General features: G+C 31.9%; 1 protein-coding gene across 2 annotated transcripts in view; it reads left to right on the top strand.

Annotated features, from left to right (window-relative positions):
- The window catches only part of Septin4 (septin 4), a 72,944-nt gene that overhangs the window by 52,066 nt on the left and 6,591 nt on the right, over positions 1 to 14,287 (top strand). For both annotated transcript variants that reach the window (XM_089636195.1, XM_089636194.1), the window contains exons 4-6: positions 172 to 322; positions 1,766 to 1,931; positions 2,383 to 2,539. In XM_089636195.1, the coding sequence (XP_089492321.1) occupies positions 172 to 322; positions 1,766 to 1,931; positions 2,383 to 2,539 (474 nt within the window). The remainder of the gene's footprint in view (positions 1 to 171; positions 323 to 1,765; positions 1,932 to 2,382; positions 2,540 to 14,287) is intronic.

Below are 14,287 nucleotides of genomic sequence, written 5' to 3'. Positions count from 1 at the left end.
TAGGGCTGTGTTATACCTTTGCAAATATTTTTTCCTGAACGTACAATCCATCCAACTGTGTTGAAAGGGTTAAACAGGTTTCTGATTTTGTATACAAATGTTTCATGATCACCCAGTGTATTAAAATCTGTTGTACTATTAACAAATTTAGTTTTATTCCATTTGTTTTAGTTTGCGGCAAATGGACCTGGAATTAATGAGGCGGCTTCATAGAAAAGTTAACATTGTTGTCGTCATAGCGAAAGCCGATACTCTTACCACAGCCGAAGTGAGGAAATTGAAACAACGAATACTGAAAGACATAGATGACAATCAAATATTGGTTAGTATTATAATCTACCTAAGGTATTCCACCATCTCTGATCAAACTGTCGATTAGTGCTCCTCCAAGAATAGTGCATATTACCTATTTCGCTACCACTGAGTAACGTTAGTTTCTTGTTTCTACCGTCATCTTAATTCTACGATTAATTTTACCTGATACGTATATAGTTACTCAACAGTTTATTCAGATGTGGTGAAATACTGCCTTAGCCGTAAGTCACTAGATATAAATCTCTTAGATTTAAGTCACCAACTTTAAGCGATTAGTTATGAACCTTGGTCATAAGTCACTAGATATAGGACCTAGATGTAAGTCACTAGTTATTATGAATGGTAGTTGTAAGCAAGCTGTATTTATTGTTTAATAAATATATTTGTACAGCGCACTTGATGTGATTTTTCACGAAAATGGAGCTATACAAATTAGCCAAATATTTTTAAAACTTCCGATTTTATGTCCAGGTTAAATCTTCCCCATAGGAAAAACTAAACCCTTCCACACACTTTTCCACAAATGATCATCTAGTCAATCAACATTATGCAAGTGCATTATGCAAGCAAAATAAATACAAAACAATACAAAAAAAACACGTCAACTCACCATCAAATGGGAAAATAATTCACCAACTCCAGATATTTTCATATCAGAGGGTTCGGCTCGGTAGAACTCCTAACAGGGCCTATAAATCCTACTGATCCCTCAACATAAATATTTAAAACATCTATTTAATTTATTATTATTATTAGTCAGTGGTTTGTTTTATTTTGTCGAGAGGATGAAAGGAAGACATGGCTTCGTATAGTGTATAAAATACTTGAATTGGATCATGGCAAGTGTCATTATCAGAATATAATGTATAAATTTAAATCAAGCAAGGAGTGTGAGCCAATACAAAGTTACATTTAGTTCTCCTTACCCTTTGTATAAAATTAAAGTCATTAACCATTTCACAACCTAAATAGATACTTTTTTAATTTACACTACAAAATCATGTCATGATCCGTTGCAACCAAACTCAGGGAAGAGAGAAGAGGGAGATTTAGGTCCTCACAGCCGACTTTACAATCCCAAATCACATTTACATCCAACAGTTGGAAGCCTTCTTATGAAATCCCGAATCCTTATGAGTGCAGGTTTGAGATTCCCTCACCAGTATGAGACGGGAACCAGGCTTATGTGGTTAATAGCTGACACTTTCAAAGATTAATGACACTTAAGTGGTTAATAACTGACACTCTAAGAATAATGACAGATTAGGTAAATTAATCATTTAATTTTCCTGCCATCCAAAAAATCATTTTAGCACCCATTGTCCAAAAGCTTTTTCATTTTTAGATAGAGAAAAAGAGCACGCAGCTGAAACTGATTGAACGGCATCTAAAGAATGAACCAACTTGATTTCTCAATCAATGACTAAAAAATATCTCACAATGTTTCCAGATCTACCAATTCCCAGAATGCGACAGCGACGAAGACGAAGAGTTTAAGCAGCAGGACCGGGAGCTGAAGGCGTGCGTCCCCTTCGCTGTGGTGGGCAGCAACACCATGCTGGAGGTGGCGGGGAAGAGGGTGCGGGGGCGCCAGTACCCATGGGGGATTGTGGATGGTTAGTGTTGCCATATTACTTCTTAATTAATCATCAGGCAATGCCCGGAATGTAATAGCGATAGAGAAGAGTTCAATTGTGCTGACCTTTGACCCGCCGTTCTAACTTGGGCCGAAATTCAAGCAAAAGAAAACCCATCATCAGATTATTTATTTTTTATTTTGGTACAATATTTTTTACATTTCATAGTTATCCAGTAATGTTGGCCTCACTGGGTGGCTTATCCGTGCGACAAGCGATTGATTACGTTTCATTTAAATATCCTACCCATGGGTTTTAAAATATAAAAATCTGTGTAAATATAAAGCTGAAGATGAGTGCCGATGACAGACGACAGGCATGGCCACCACAGGGGGGGAATAATATTGTTATTGGATAAAATAATACTTAAATTTTATCTTCTACGAATAAACAATTTTATTCAAAATAACATTTACTTTCTGATCTACAGTGGAAAACCCTCGCCACAGTGACTTTGTGAAGCTGCGCACAATGCTGATCTCCACGCACATGCAGGACCTGAAAGACGTGACGCAGGACGTGCACTATGAAAATTTCAGGGCGCAGTGCATCTCGCAGATATCTCAGCACGCACTCAGAGAACGAGGGTACGTTAGTAATGATGATATCTTAACAACCATCAACATCATTTTCATACATTAAATTAATCATCTTTCCTATTATTTTGTTATGTGTCTTTTTGTTAAGAGGAACGGTTGTGCGGCCTTCTTCATACAAAACTTAATAAATATTTTTTTTTAATCTAAAGGTATAGCAAATATCTAGTATCTATATGTGCTGCTTTATTTATTTGTGTTTTAAATTATAATAAATAGGCCATCACTCCCAATCTAATACAATGTATATAAATTAAAACATCTTAAAAATTAGGTTTTTTGTGTCGGAATTAAAAATTTATGTAAAACAAATGTGTGTTTCAACGTAAATCGGTTGTTTGAAAAATAAATTTAAACCCATCAAAATAGTTTTTTCATAGTTCATATTTTTTATTTTATTTTATTTGAATAATAAAAAAGTCAATAATTTAATTTTAGTAATTACCATAATCACAAATAATTTTAAAACTTGTCTCTAAAATCGTGAAAAATCAATTTCTTTAATTGCCCATATTGTATAATTTAAAACACAAATAAATAAAATAGCACATATTCGTACTAGAGTTTTGCTACACCCTTTGATCATTTTTTTTTTTTCAGTTTGGTTGGGAATTTTAGCTTCAAATCCAAATTTAAGTTTTGTTTGAAAAAGCCCATGCAACCGTTTCTCTTAATATTGATTTTTCATTAGTCATTAGTGTCATTTCCATTCCATCAACCATATAACAATTCAGTGTTATTTTGTAGTCCATTTTAAATATTAACCATAGATATTCTCAGTATCTGGAAGCTGGGAGTCACCTCTGGGCTCTATCCCCAAAATACTTGATAAAACTACTTGATTCAGTACAAAGGAGGGCAGTTTGTTTGATTAACAAGTTGTGCCTTCCCTAAACACAGACGCAATGTGGGCATGCTGAGTTTATTCTACGGGTGTTTTAATGGGACCTGCTCTAAGGAGCTAGCAGAATTGATCCCCTGTGCACCGGTGCATGTGTGTAAAACGGTTATATTTTAAATTATTGTCAACAAAATGATTGTAAACAAAATGATCATAATCAAATGATCGTATTCAAATAATTGTAATCAAATGATCGTAATCAAATGATCGTAATCAAACAATTGTTAAAACAATTATGATAATGTAACTATACCTGAATTTAAATACACCAATGTAACTGACATATTAACATGCCACATTTCTCTGGATGATGTTAATACCAAGATCAGATCTCTAGATTGTAAGAAGGGGTCAGGTTCTGACAAAATTCCACCGGTATTCATAAAGAAATGCGCTCAGTTTATAGCAGCTCCACTTCAACACATATTCAATCTGTCACTTCAAACTGGAATATATCCTGATCCTTGGAAACTTAATCACTTGACACCTGTATTTAAATCAGGTGATAAAAATTGTGTTTTAAATTATAGACCAATTTGCATACTGTCTGCCACCCCGAAAATTTTTGAAAGTATTGTCTTAGATAAAATTGCTGTTAAGTTTAGACATATTATTACTCCAGAACAGCATGGTTTTGTTACCGGTCGGTCTACCACAACCAATCTTCTATTGTATGAACACTATATCTGTGAAGCTTTCACGTCTCGTGCACAAGTAGATTCAATATATACTGACTTTTCAAAAGCCTTTGATAAAGTAAATATTAGTATCCTTCTCGCGAAACTGCAAGCCCTTGGTATACATGGATCATTCCTAAAATGGTTGAATAGTTACCTCTGTAACCGCGAACTGATGGTAAAATTAAATAATAAAGTCTCATATAAATTTAAAGTAACATCGGGAGTTCCTCAAGGCTCTCATCTGGGCCCACTTCTCTTCGTATTGTTTATAAATGATTTATCTTTATGTTTCGAAAATGTCAATTTCATTCTATTTGCAGATGACCTAAAGCTTTTTAAGATTATAAAATGTTTAAATGATGCACTTATCCTTCAGCATAATATAGATAGACTTGCTAGCTGGTGTGAAATAAACAAATTATTCCTAAACGTGAAAAAGTGTTTCCACATGTGTTTTTACCGTTCACGGACTCCAATAACCATATCGTATTCAATTAACAATAATGAAATTGCATTAGTACCATTTATCAAAGACCTTGGTGTTATTTTTGACAGTAAACTTACCTTTGATCGTCACTGTGAAACAATTTCCAATAAGGCCATGCAAATTCTAGGTTTTGTAATGCGTAACACAAGGACTTTTCAAAACATTGAGTCACTTAAATTACTCTACTGCTCTCTTGTGAGATCACACCTAGAATATGCATCTCCTGTATGGTCTCCGATTTATACCTGTAACTTACACCGCTTGGAGAAAGTACAAAGAAAATCTGCTACAAAACATTAATGTCTGGTCTAAATCTACCACTTCTTTCTACCCGGCGAACTATTAATGATATTCTTATACTTTTTAAATTACTGAACAATCTCATAGACTGCCCTCAAATGTTAAGTCTGATAAATTTTCGTGTCCCTGTTAAATCAACTAGACTCCACCATCTTTTCCACAGTGACAATCATAGCACTAACTATTTGTATCATTCACCGTTGGCGCGTTTTCACCGCACTGCCAACACGTATACAGACCTTTTTGATTTTTTTTTTTTTTTTTTTTTTTTTTTTTTTTTTTTTTTTTTTTTTTTTTTTTTTTTTTTTTTATTTTTTATATATACAATAATATTATTATTGGGTTTATAAAAACAGTTTATTTTTAAACAAGTTCTGCTGTGTAATTATTATTACGCGTGACAGCTGTTTCGCCCTCTGAAGGCATTATCAAACTGTGGGTAGCCCACTTACAGACGATAAATTTATATTATTTCTAGGTAGGTATTTTAATTTCATTTACTGATTTCTTAATTGATTTCTAAGTAAAATATCAAAAATTATTAATGGTTATTACCCCAGCAAAGTTTCCCCAATTAGTGTAATGTTTAAATTTGACTGAATGTCTTTATGTTAGTTATTCCCAAACGATGACTCATAGGGTTATTTTAATAGCATAATTAAGTACTTCATAGTGCACTCATATTTGCATTAGGTTTGAAGATATCTAGTAGGGGTGAACGAATTATATTTGTTTGTTCATTAATTAGAATAGCTTTTGGATTATTAGAGTTTTTGTTAATTTCTAACTGCTCTAAAAGATTCAGTTTACGGCCTTTATTTTGTATGTGTAACGGAGTTGGTTTATTATTATCATTAAGTGAGTGATTTTCATCTAGGAGATGTTTGGCAAATTGAGATTGTATTTTATTATTATTTTTAAAAGATCTTATATGTTCTTTAAACCTAGTGTTAAAGGACCGGTCCGTTTGTCCAACATAAACAGCGTTGCATTCGTCACACTGGAGTTTATAAATGCCACTATTTTGTAATTTGAGTACCTTACTTTTTGAGTTTTTAAGAGATGATCCTAAGTTGTTATTTGTGCGGAAGGCAACATCTAAACCACACTTTTTGAGGACTTTGGCAATTTTATTAGATGTCTGTCCGATGAATTCTAAACACCCGAATTTATTATTCGTCTTATTATTAGTCGTTGGGTAAATTAATTTAAGGTTATTTTTGTGTTTGTTATTATTAATTATTTTTTCAATGTCTCTACCCTTGAAGCCATTATTTTTAGCAATAGTTAGGATTGTATTTTTTTCCTTCTCGTATGCTTTCTTGTCAAGTGGGATATTAGTAAGCCTATGTACCATTGAGTGGTAGGCAGATAATTTATGTGACCATGGGTGTAAAGATTTATAATTAATGGTCGTATCTGTAAACGTAGGCTTACGGAAAATTTCAAACGTATGTTTATTATTTTCTCTACCGATAGTTAGGTCTAAAAAATTAATTTTATTATTACACTCTCTTTCAACCGTAAAGCAGATTTTACGGTTGATGGAGTTAGCAAATGTGACAAAAAGATCTAATTGTCTGTTGGTACCTTTCCAACAGACCAAAATGTCGTCAACATAACGAACATAGTATATTATGTGTTTGCTAAAGATTGAATTTAAAATTTGTTTTTCAATGTAATCCATGAATATTTCTGCAAGAAGTGGACTGAGGGGCGATCCCATTGGTAATCCGTCGTTTTGTTGATAGAATTTATCATTAAACTCAAAGTAGTTAGTTTCAACACAAATTTTAAATAGATCGAATAAGTCTTTTTTAGTAACTGGGTTTATATTAGATTCGTCTAAAATATCTTCAATGATTTTAAGGCATTCTTGAATAGGGATATTGCTAAAGAGACTGACCACGTCTAAAGATATGAACTGGCAATTGTGCGGTAGATTAATGTTTTTTATTTTATTTACAAGTTCGAGAGAATTTTTAACGCTATGTTTTGGGTAGAATTTAGTATGTTGTTTGAAAAGAAAGTTAAGTTTTTTGGCGAGTATTGTCGTTGGGGCGTTTATAAAAGAAACCACGGGACGTATGGGGATATTATCCTTGTGAATTTTAGGTTGTCCGTATAATGCAGGAGCCCTTGGATTCATCACCATTGCACTTCTTCTAGCGAATTTATTTGGGAATATTGATTGGCAATTATTTATTAGGTTGCGCACGTTTACTGAAATTTTGTCCGTTGGGTCCTTTTTTAAGATTTCAAAGTCTTCTGGTTTTAGGAATGCTTCTACTTTATTTAAGTAATCAATTTTGTTTAATATAACGACGGAATTTCCCTTATCCGCTTTAGTAATTGTGAGGTCGCTATTTTTAATTTTGGCTTTAATATCATTTAAAATTTCCGTTTCTTTTATATTGAATTTATTTTTATTTTTACTGGTTGATTTCAAAGTTTTTCTCAATATATCCGCTGTTATTTGTTTAGGTAAGCCGTTATTTTTTATTTTAGACAGAGAAATTTCTGTGTCGATTGCCAAACATTCAATTTGTTTTTTAGTGATATCTGAATTTATTTTATATTTGAAGCCTTTATCTAGTAAATTTATTTCATCTTCTTCAAAAGTTTCACCTGATAGGTTAATAGTTTTTATATAAAACTCCGTGTTTGTATTACTTTGATATTCATTGACTTTTACATTTTTATTTTTAGATTCGACAAGTTTTTTAAGTTTATTTTCCTGAGTTTTGAATTTATCAGATATAATTCCGCCGATGTGTTCACTAGTATCGTAATCCAGGGTATCAAATTCCCATGGATGCAGTTTAAAAGTTAATTCCGAATGCAATACCTTGATGTAGTGAAGTATTGTGTCCCTTTTCCGACAACATTCCTTAGTCTCCTCCTTCAACCATATCCTCTGCGCTCGATGCACAGTTTTTATGGCTGCCGAGGATTTGCTTTTGGTAGAAATATGCACGTACTTGGGGATCACGTTTAACTTCAAACACTCTTGGTTAAACCAAAGGTTTTGCACTATTTTCCGATGTTTTAATTTTAATCGTCTGTAAAAAATCACTTGGGTAGCTATATCAGCAACCTTCAATTTATTTATTGTTATTAAGTTTAATTTGTAGAACTCCATTTTATTTTTTTATTTTTTATATATACAATAATATTATTATTGGGTTTATAAAAACAGTTTATTTTTAAACAAGTTCTGCTGTGTAATTATTATTACGCGTGACAGCTGTTTCGCCCTCTGAAGGCATTATCAAACTGTGGGTAGCCCACTTACAGACGATAAATTTATATTATTTCTAGGTAGGTATTTTAATTTCATTTACTGATTTCTTAATTGATTTCTAAGTAAAATATCAAAAATTATTAATGGTTATTACCCCAGCAAAGTTTCCCCAATTAGTGTAATGTTTAAATTTGACTGAATGTCTTTATGTTAGTTATTCCCAAACGATGACTCATAGGGTTATTTTAATAGCATAATTAAGTACTTCATAGTGCACTCATATTTGCATTAGGTTTGAAGATATCTAGTAGGGGTGAACGAATTATATTTGTTTGTTCATTAATTAGAATAGCTTTTGGATTATTAGAGTTTTTGTTAATTTCTAACTGCTCTAAAAGATTCAGTTTACGGCCTTTATTTTGTATGTGTAACGGAGTTGGTTTATTATTATCATTAAGTGAGTGATTTTCATCTAGGAGATGTTTGGCAAATTGAGATTGTATTTTATTATTATTTTTAAAAGATCTTATATGTTCTTTAAACCTAGTGTTAAAGGACCGGCCCGTTTGTCCAACATAAACAGCGTTGCATTCGTCACACTGGAGTTTATAAATGCCACTATTTTGTAATTTGAGTACCTTACTTTTTGAGTTTTTAAGAGATGATCCTAAGTTGTTATTTGTGCGGAAGGCAACATCTAAACCACACTTTTTGAGGACTTTGGCAATTTTATTAGATGTCTGTCCGATGAATTCTAAACACCCGAATTTATTATTCGTCTTATTATTAGTCGTTGGGTAAATTAATTTAAGGTTATTTTTGTGTTTGTTATTATTAATTATTTTTTCAATGTCTCTACCCTTGAAGCCATTATTTTTAGCAATAGTTAGGATTGTATTTTTTTCCTTCTCGTATGCTTTCTTGTCAAGTGGGATATTAGTAAGCCTATGTACCATTGAGTGGTAGGCAGATAATTTATGTGACCATGGGTGTAAAGATTTATAATTAATGGTCGTATCTGTAAACGTAGGCTTACGGAAAATTTCAAACGTATGTTTATTATTTTCTCTACCGATAGTTAGGTCTAAAAAATTAATTTTATTATTACACTCTCTTTCAACCGTAAAGCAGATTTTACGGTTGATGGAGTTAGCAAATGTGACAAAAAGATCTAATTGTCTGTTGGTACCTTTCCAACAGACCAAAATGTCGTCAACATAACGAACATAGTATATTATGTGTTTGCTAAAGATTGAATTTAAAATTTGTTTTTCAATGTAATCCATGAATATTTCTGCAAGAAGTGGACTGAGGGGCGATCCCATTGGTAATCCGTCGTTTTGTTGATAGAATTTATCATTAAACTCAAAGTAGTTAGTTTCAACACAAATTTTAAATAGATCGAATAAGTCTTTTTTAGTAACTGGGTTTATATTAGATTCGTCTAAAATATCTTCAATGATTTTAAGGCATTCTTGAATAGGGATATTGCTAAAGAGACTGACCACGTCTAAAGATATGAACTGGCAATTGTGCGGTAGATTAATGTTTTTTATTTTATTTACAAGTTCGAGAGAATTTTTAACGCTATGTTTTGGGTAGAATTTAGTATGTTGTTTGAAAAGAAAGTTAAGTTTTTTGGCGAGTATTGTCGTTGGGGCGTTTATAAAAGAAACCACGGGACGTATGGGGATATTATCCTTGTGAATTTTAGGTTGTCCGTATAATGCAGGAGCCCTTGGATTCATCACCATTGCACTTCTTCTAGCGAATTTATTTGGGAATATTGATTGGCAATTATTTATTAGGTTGCGCACGTTTACTGAAATTTTGTCCGTTGGGTCCTTTTTTAAGATTTCAAAGTCTTCTGGTTTTAGGAATGCTTCTACTTTATTTAAGTAATCAATTTTGTTTAATATAACGACGGAATTTCCCTTATCCGCTTTAGTAATTGTGAGGTCGCTATTTTTAATTTTGGCTTTAATATCATTTAAAATTTCCGTTTCTTTTATATTGAATTTATTTTTATTTTTACTGGTTGATTTCAAAGTTTTTCTCAATATATCCGCTGTTATTTGTTTAGGTAAGCCGTTATTTTTTATTTTAGACAGAGAAATTTCTGTGTCGATTGCCAAACATTCAATTTGTTTTTTAGTGATATCTGAATTTATTTTATATTTGAAGCCTTTATCTAGTAAATTTATTTCATCTTCTTCAAAAGTTTCACCTGATAGGTTAATAGTTTTTATATAAAACTCCGTGTTTGTATTACTTTGATATTCATTGACTTTTACATTTTTATTTTTAGATTCGACAAGTTTTTTAAGTTTATTTTCCTGAGTTTTGAATTTATCAGATATAATTCCGCCGATGTGTTCACGAGTATCGTAATCCAGGGTATCAAATTCCCATGGATATAAAATAAATTCAGATATCACTAAAAAACAAATTGAATGTTTGGCAATCGACACAGAAATTTCTCTGTCTAAAATAAAAAATAACGGCTTACCTAAACAAATAACAGCGGATATATTGAGAAAAACTTTGAAATCAACCAGTAAAAATAAAAATAAATTCAATATAAAAGAAACGGAAATTTTAAATGATATTAAAGCCAAAATTAAAAATAGCGACCTCACAATTACTAAAGCGGATAAGGGAAATTCCGTCGTTATATTAAACAAAATTGATTACTTAAATAAAGTAGAAGCATTCCTAAAACCAGAAGACTTTGAAATCTTAAAAAAGGACCCAACGGACAAAATTTCAGTAAACGTGCGCAACCTAATAAATAATTGCCAATCAATATTCCCAAATAAATTCGCTAGAAGAAGTGCAATGGTGATGAATCCAAGGGCTCCTGCATTATACGGACAACCTAAAATTCACAAGGATAATATCCCCATACGTCCCGTGGTTTCTTTTATAAACGCCCCAACGACAATACTCGCCAAAAAACTTAACTTTCTTTTCAAACAACATACTAAATTCTACCCAAAACATAGCGTTAAAAATTCTCTCGAACTTGTAAATAAAATAAAAAACATTAATCTACCGCACAATTGCCAGTTCATATCTTTAGACGTGGTCAGTCTCTTTAGCAATATCCCTATTCAAGAATGCCTTAAAATCATTGAAGATATTTTAGACGAATCTAATATAAACCCAGTTACTAAAAAAGACTTATTCGATCTATTTAAAATTTGTGTTGAAACTAACTACTTTGAGTTTAATGATAAATTCTATCAACAAAACGACGGATTACCAATGGGATCGCCCCTCAGTCCACTTCTTGCAGAAATATTCATGGATTACATTGAAAAACAAATTTTAAATTCAATCTTTAGCAAACACATAATATACTATGTTCGTTATGTTGACGACATTTTGGTCTGTTGGAAAGGTACCAACAGACAATTAGATCTTTTTGTCACATTTGCTAACTCCATCAACCGTAAAATCTGCTTTACGGTTGAAAGAGAGTGTAATAATAAAATTAATTTTTTAGACCTAACTATCGGTAGAGAAAATAATAAACATACGTTTGAAATTTTCCGTAAGCCTACGTTTACAGATACGACCATTAATTATAAATCTTTACACCCATGGTCACATAAATTATCTGCCTACCACTCAATGGTACATAGGCTTACTAATATCCCACTTGACAAGAAAGCATACGAGAAGGAAAAAAATACAATCCTAACTATTGCTAAAAATAATGGCTTCAAGGGTAGAGACATTGAAAAAATAATTAATAATAACAAACACAAAAATAACCTTAAATTAATTTACCCAACGACTAATAATAAGACGAATAATAAATTCGGGTGTTTAGAATTCATCGGACAGACATCTAATAAAATTGCCAAAGTCCTCAAAAAGTGTGGTTTAGATGTTGCCTTCCGCACAAATAACAACTTAGGATCATCTCTTAAAAACTCAAAAAGTAAGGTACTCAAATTACAAAATAGTGGCATTTATAAACTCCAGTGTGACGAATGCAACGCTGTTTATGTTGGACAAACGGGCCGGTCCTTTAACACTAGGTTTAAAGAACATATAAGATCTTTTAAAAATAATAATAAAATACAATCTCAATTTGCCAAACATCTCCTAGATGAAAATCACTCACTTAATGATAATAATAAACCAACTCCGTTACACATACAAAATAAAGGCCGTAAACTGAATCTTTTAGAGCAGTTAGAAATTAACAAAAACTCTAATAATCCAAAAGCTATTCTAATTAATGAACAAACAAATATAATTCGTTCACCCCTACTAGATATCTTCAAACCTAATGCAAATATGAGTGCACTATGAAGTACTTAATTATGCTATTAAAATAACCCTATGAGTCATCGTTTGGGAATAACTAACATAAAGACATTCAGTCAAATTTAAACATTACACTAATTGGGGAAACTTTGCTGGGGTAATAACCATTAATAATTTTTGATATTTTACTTAGAAATCAATTAAGAAATCAGTAAATGAAATTAAAATACCTACCTAGAAATAATATAAATTTATCGTCTGTAAGTGGGCTACCCACAGTTTGATAATGCCTTCAGAGGGCGAAACAGCTGTCACGCGTAATAATAATTACACAGCAGAACTTGTTTAAAAATAAACTGTTTTTATAAACCCAATAATAATATTATTGTATATATAAAAAATAAAAAAATAAAATGGAGTTCTACAAATTAAACTTAATAACAATAAATAAATTGAAGGTTGCTGATATAGCTACCCAAGTGATTTTTTACAGACGATTAAAATTAAAACATCGGAAAATAGTGCAAAACCTTTGGTTTAACCAAGAGTGTTTGAAGTTAAACGTGATCCCCAAGTACGTGCATATTTCTACCAAAAGCAAATCCTCGGCAGCCATAAAAACTGTGCATCGAGCGCAGAGGATATGGTTGAAGGAGGAGACTAAGGAATGTTGTCGGAAAAGGGACACAATACTTCACTACATCAAGGTATTGCATTCGGAATTAACTTTTAAACTGCATCCATGGGAATTTGATACCCTGGATTACGATACTAGTGAACACATCGGCGGAATTATATCTGATAAATTCAAAACTCAGGAAAATAAACTTAAAAAACTTGTCGAATCTAAAAATAAAAATGTAAAAGTCAATGAATATCAAAGTAATACAAACACGGAGTTTTATATAAAAACTATTAACCTATCAGGTGAAACTTTTGAAGAAGATGAAATAAATTTACTAGATAAAGGCTTCAAATATAAAATAAATTCAGATATCACTAAAAAACAAATTGAATGTTTGGCAATCGACACAGAAATTTCTCTGTCTAAAATAAAAAATAACGGCTTACCTAAACAAATAACAGCGGATATATTGAGAAAAACTTTGAAATCAACCAGTAAAAATAAAAATAAATTCAATATAAAAGAAACGGAAATTTTAAATGATATTAAAGCCAAAATTAAAAATAGCGACCTCACAATTACTAAAGCGGATAAGGGAAATTCCGTCGTTATATTAAACAAAATTGATTACTTAAATAAAGTAGAAGCATTCCTAAAACCAGAAGACTTTGAAATCTTAAAAAAGGACCCAACGGACAAAATTTCAGTAAACGTGCGCAACCTAATAAATAATTGCCAATCAATATTCCCAAATAAATTCGCTAGAAGAAGTGCAATGGTGATGAATCCAAGGGCTCCTGCATTATACGGACAACCTAAAATTCACAAGGATAATATCCCCATACGTCCCGTGGTTTCTTTTATAAACGCCCCAACGACAATACTCGCCAAAAAACTTAACTTTCTTTTCAAACAACATACTAAATTCTACCCAAAACATAGCGTTAAAAATTCTCTCGAACTTGTAAATAAAATAAAAAACATTAATCTACCGCACAATTGCCAGTTCATATCTTTAGACGTGGTCAGTCTCTTTAGCAATATCCCTATTCAAGAATGCCTTAAAATCATTGAAGATATTTTAGACGAATCTAATATAAACCCAGTTACTAAAAAAGACTTATTCGATCTATTTAAAATTTGTGTTGAAACTAACTACTTTGAGTTTAATGATAAATTCTATCAACAAAACGACGGATTACCAATGGGATCGCCCCTCAG

This window comes from Hesperophylax consimilis, chromosome 10 (assembly GCF_061612785.1).
Source record: "Hesperophylax consimilis isolate HC1 chromosome 10, BYU_Hcon_1.0, whole genome shotgun sequence".
NCBI classification, from domain to species: domain Eukaryota; kingdom Metazoa; phylum Arthropoda; class Insecta; order Trichoptera; family Limnephilidae; genus Hesperophylax; species Hesperophylax consimilis.
Note: the sequence above shows the minus strand (reverse complement) of the source record. Positions and strands in the feature narration are given on the sequence as shown.